The sequence below is a fragment of the Egretta garzetta genome, unplaced genomic scaffold, assembly GCF_000687185.1.
Source record: "Egretta garzetta isolate BGI_Z169 unplaced genomic scaffold, ASM68718v1 scaffold86, whole genome shotgun sequence".
NCBI classification, from domain to species: Eukaryota; Metazoa; Chordata; class Aves; order Pelecaniformes; family Ardeidae; genus Egretta; species Egretta garzetta.
The window spans coordinates 8,764-12,835 of NW_009259970.1; the positions used below are offsets into that span (position 1 = coordinate 8,764).

General features: G+C 37.7%; 1 protein-coding gene across 1 annotated transcript; it reads left to right on the forward strand.

Annotated features, from left to right (window-relative positions):
* Positions 1-331: 331 nt before the first annotated feature.
* LOC104127608 (regulator of G protein signaling 1) lies at positions 332-3,681 on the forward strand. Its single transcript, XM_009640296.2, has 5 exons — positions 332-470; positions 856-939; positions 1,592-1,653; positions 2,218-2,381; positions 3,110-3,681. The coding sequence occupies exons 1-5, from the start codon at positions 367-369 to the stop codon at positions 3,293-3,295; spliced, it is 600 nt and encodes a 199-aa protein (XP_009638591.1). The 5' UTR covers positions 332-366; the 3' UTR covers positions 3,296-3,681.
* The last annotated feature ends 391 nt before the right edge of the window (positions 3,682-4,072 follow it).

Genomic DNA, 4,072 nt, shown 5'->3' on the forward strand with positions numbered 1-4,072 from the left:
GAAGTACTTCTGATTTGAAAGTACCAATCAGAAAGGGACAAGAATTCAAAGTCCTAGAGGGGATTTTTTTTTTTTGGGTAACACAGACATACACAGACACACAAAATCAACCCAAAGTAATTCAGTCTCATCCGGTTTAACCTCAACCACGAGACACCGCTGTCTGTTTTCTTTCTCAAAAGACTCACGTCACCGTGCACTGAAAAAAGGGAACTTCCACAGTTTGTGGTGAGGATACATGATAAACAGATCCGTTCACACCAACTAGAAGGGCTGCCTGCGTCAATAAAAGGCGGTATCAGAGTCAGTGAGCTGACATTCGGTCCTTGGAGGATTATTGTTGCATGTTGCTTCGCATTAAGTAAAATGCCAGGATTTTTCTTCCACCATAACAACATGAGTGAATTAAATGGAAAAGAAGACTGCAAGCATTCAGAAGGCAAAAACCGTAAAAAGAAGCAAAAGCCTTTGTAAGTATATGCAACTTAGTATAAACTCTAATGTATTAGAAGTAAAAATAACACTAGTATCTTGACGATTAAGAATTAGCACCATGTTTCAGGCTAAATTACTGCAGAACCTGCTCAAAGCCTGGGAGTATAGCATCATTAAAAACTACTTGAGCTGAGGCATACCAGTGAATTCATTCCCTTAAGTAATCAGGAATAGATTTTGGATACACTGGGAGCCTCTTAGTTTTTTTTGAAAAAAGTTACTTGGATATGTAACTTCTCAGACTTCAGTCATAGGATGGAGCTGTCAGCCTCTGTTTGAAAGTTTTAAGAGGTTTAAGTAGAATTGGAATGCATCTGCAGTTTTAATGCATTACAAAAATGTCTGTTCATTTGGTTGCAGTGGTGCAGATCTCAAAAATTATTTGAAGTGCATGGTACCGCATATTGAATCAGGGATCAAGACTTCTAACTCCAGAAATGCCATGTAAGTACTGAGATAGATACACAAAGTTATAACAAAATATAAGTGCAGCTAGATTACTTATCTAGTAAACTATTTTATTAATTTCTAAACCACTTCTGGAACAACAAATATTATAATAATGCCTAGAATTTCCAAAATACAAAAGAGGTGAACATTAGGAAGTAGAAGCTATTCATGGAGTCAAGAGTTTTTTCTTAGTGATGCCTGTATGCTTGCATCAAACAGTGAGGGAGAAGACACTTTCGTTAAATCCATTTTCTTCAAAGGGACATTGTATCTGTTCTCTAAAGATTTACAAGAAATTATGCTTCTCACTTAAGTGAAGAGTAGGGGTATTACCATTCTTATTTTAGGAATATAGAAACAAAAGTAGTACAAAAGTATTTGGTCAGAGTTACAGTAAAAGCTCATCTGTCTGGGAACAGAATCCAGGATAACAATATAGTTCCTTGTTTTTCCATCTCTCTGATTACTGTTCTCAACATGGACTTGCTTTCAGCATCTCAGATGATGAGAAAGTCCTAAGTTTAATAAATACCTGGTACATATGCCTAGAATAGAATAATAAATTATAAAATGTGTTGCCTTTAAATGTGCAAATTAAACCACATGTTTTCTTGCCTAAAGTATTTTCTTCTTCTTGTAATCTTAGGCTTTCTGCAGAGGAAGTAATACAGTGGTCCCAGTCTTTGGAAAAGCTCTTGGCCAGTCAGAGTAAGTCTCTTTCTTCAGTATGACTTTGTTCTTATTCCAAGGACAAAATTTTATCTAATCGTGCCACACAGGCAAAGCTGTGGCATTCTACAAACACTGCCAGAGAACAGCCAGTTGCATTTTAGTTATTTACAGCTTCAGTGTAACATGACTACTGTATATAGCTTTGCATCCAAGTTTGTTTTTTTCCCCTTCCATTTTGTACTCCCAGCATAGCAAATAACCCCCGAACAGCAAAGTTCAGTGCTCTTTGATCAGACTTCTCTCCTTGCATAACTCATCAGTTTAATTTGGAATTTTTGCTCCACTTGTACCCCAAGACAATCCATTTAGAGAGGACTAGAATCTATTGGTGTACTTTGGTACCCAGAGTCTAAAAACCACTGAACATAATTAGAAGGACTCCCCTCACCCTTTAATATTAGAGTATCTACAGTATGATGAACAGTGTATTTTGGCAAGATTTTATAAAAGGAGATTTCAATACAACTCCTGCTATTGATTTTATCCTCCCTGGTCACAAATATCATGCTATAAAGGATGACGTATTTGTGTTGGCTTTAGGTGGTCAAGGTGTCTTTCGGGAGTTTCTGAAGTCAGAGTTCAGCGAGGAAAACATCGAGTTCTGGCTGGCTTGTGAGGATTACAAGAAAACCAAGTCTGATCACTTACATGGCAAAGCGGAGAGGATTTATGAGGAGTTTGTTCAGTCAGATGCTAGTAAGCAGGTATGTACAAAGTTAATCTGTCAAGTGTGACCATACAAGGATTCTGGAAAATCAAAAGATAGAAGCGTAGCTTCACTGAGATGCTCATACATTCATTCAGTTGTACAGGAAGAAGAAAACAGACACATGTTTTTATGAGCGTACTTGCATCATTATTGTCTTCTGCCGTGAGATTATCAGATCTCACAAGAGTCACACAATACAGACCAGTACTTGGGAGCACCCCTAGCACAAGTTCAGCAGAGGCACCAGGGGCTCAGCACATGATGCTGTTCTCTGAGTCAGCCCAGTTTGAATTACTGCTGGTGTTTGGAGTCAGATACTTAGAGGGCACCCTGCAAGCAGGAGAGCCATGGATTACTTCTTGTCTTTTAAAATATGTGGACATTCTGGATAATTAAAGTTGTGTATGTTGATCATATTTCAAACTGGAGGCTCTCATTGGACACAAGATTTCTCCTATTGTTTTAACTGGAGATCGTTCCTCTACGTACTCCATTGTTAAGTTTACTTCTGACTCCATAAGAAACTGTATTTCTATAGCGAGTAGCAATTTTTGTGCATGACTAGGATATAAGCATTAAAATTCCCTTATTTTGCAGTTCTGATATTGAACTATCACACCGAGTTTTAAGGCTGCAGATTTGTTTATTGAGAAAACAAAGGGATAGATACAGAAAGAGAGTGCATTTTTAAGATGTCAATGGCATTTGTTTTTCACTTTCCAGATTAATATTGACTATCAGATGAGGGAAGCAACAGCCAAAAGGGCTCAAGACCCAACTTACACAAGTTTTGATGAAGCCCAGAAAACAGTGTACATCCTCATGGAAAGGGATTCATATCCCAGGTTTTTGAAATCCAAAGCCTACTTGAACCTTTTGAACCAGCTGCAAACCAACACTTCAAAATGAAGCGTTTGAGGCAGTGAAGAGCCAAGTAGACTCTGTGTCAAATATCCTGTGGAGAGGTACTTCAGGGTGGTTGGATGTCGGCAAGGAGAACCCCCACCTTGGAAGGAGGGGTACAAGGGAGATGGAAAGAGCTCCGCAGCCAAGAGAACACCAGATGGCAAGACTGCCACAAGGGTGAAAGCCAAACAGGGAGAAAATCCTCTTCTCCCATACGCCATGGAGTCAAGACAGGATATGGATACTATTTATTGTTTGAACTACACTGTGAACATTGAACCAAGTCTTAGATCCCAAAGAACTGCTGATTATCAGCAAGCTGAGTGTTGGGAAAAGATTATCAAGTTCAGAAGAAAAATAAGGATGACTGACAATTTTGTTCATAACAAGAAAACGCCCAGATAAGACTGATTAATGGCTTTTTTTAATCTGTGAAGTGTTAATATGTGTGAGTGCAGCTCCATGATACTATTGTGCTATGTAAATATATTATAAATAGATGTCTTAAAATTGATATATTTTAAATTATATAAGAATTACATAAGCTGTACTTTTACTAAGTTTGTATTCAACAGGCAGGTATGTAGCATCTTTTCTGTTTAATTTATTGCAAAATAATAAGCAACTCTTCAATCAAATCTACTTAAAAATAAAGTTTTATGGTCATTTTACATCTTAAGTGATCTTTCCATTGTAATTACTGAAGTATCGAAACACATGGTTTCCTTCTGTCCCCCTATGCCACTACTTCCCAACTCTTTATCCAAATCTTATTTTTCC

Bases quoted from the DNA above. Each gene is read 5' to 3' on its own strand.
- LOC104127608 (XM_009640296.2), top strand. From the start codon at position 367: ATGCCAGGATTTTTCTTCCACCATAACAACATGAGTGAATTAAATGGA. The intron at 471-855 runs GTAAGTATATGC...ATTTGGTTGCAG, and splicing joins AAAAAGAAGCAAAAGCCTTT to TGGTGCAGATCTCAAAAATT. The intron at 940-1,591 runs GTAAGTACTGAG...TTGTAATCTTAG, and splicing joins TCTAACTCCAGAAATGCCAT to GCTTTCTGCAGAGGAAGTAA.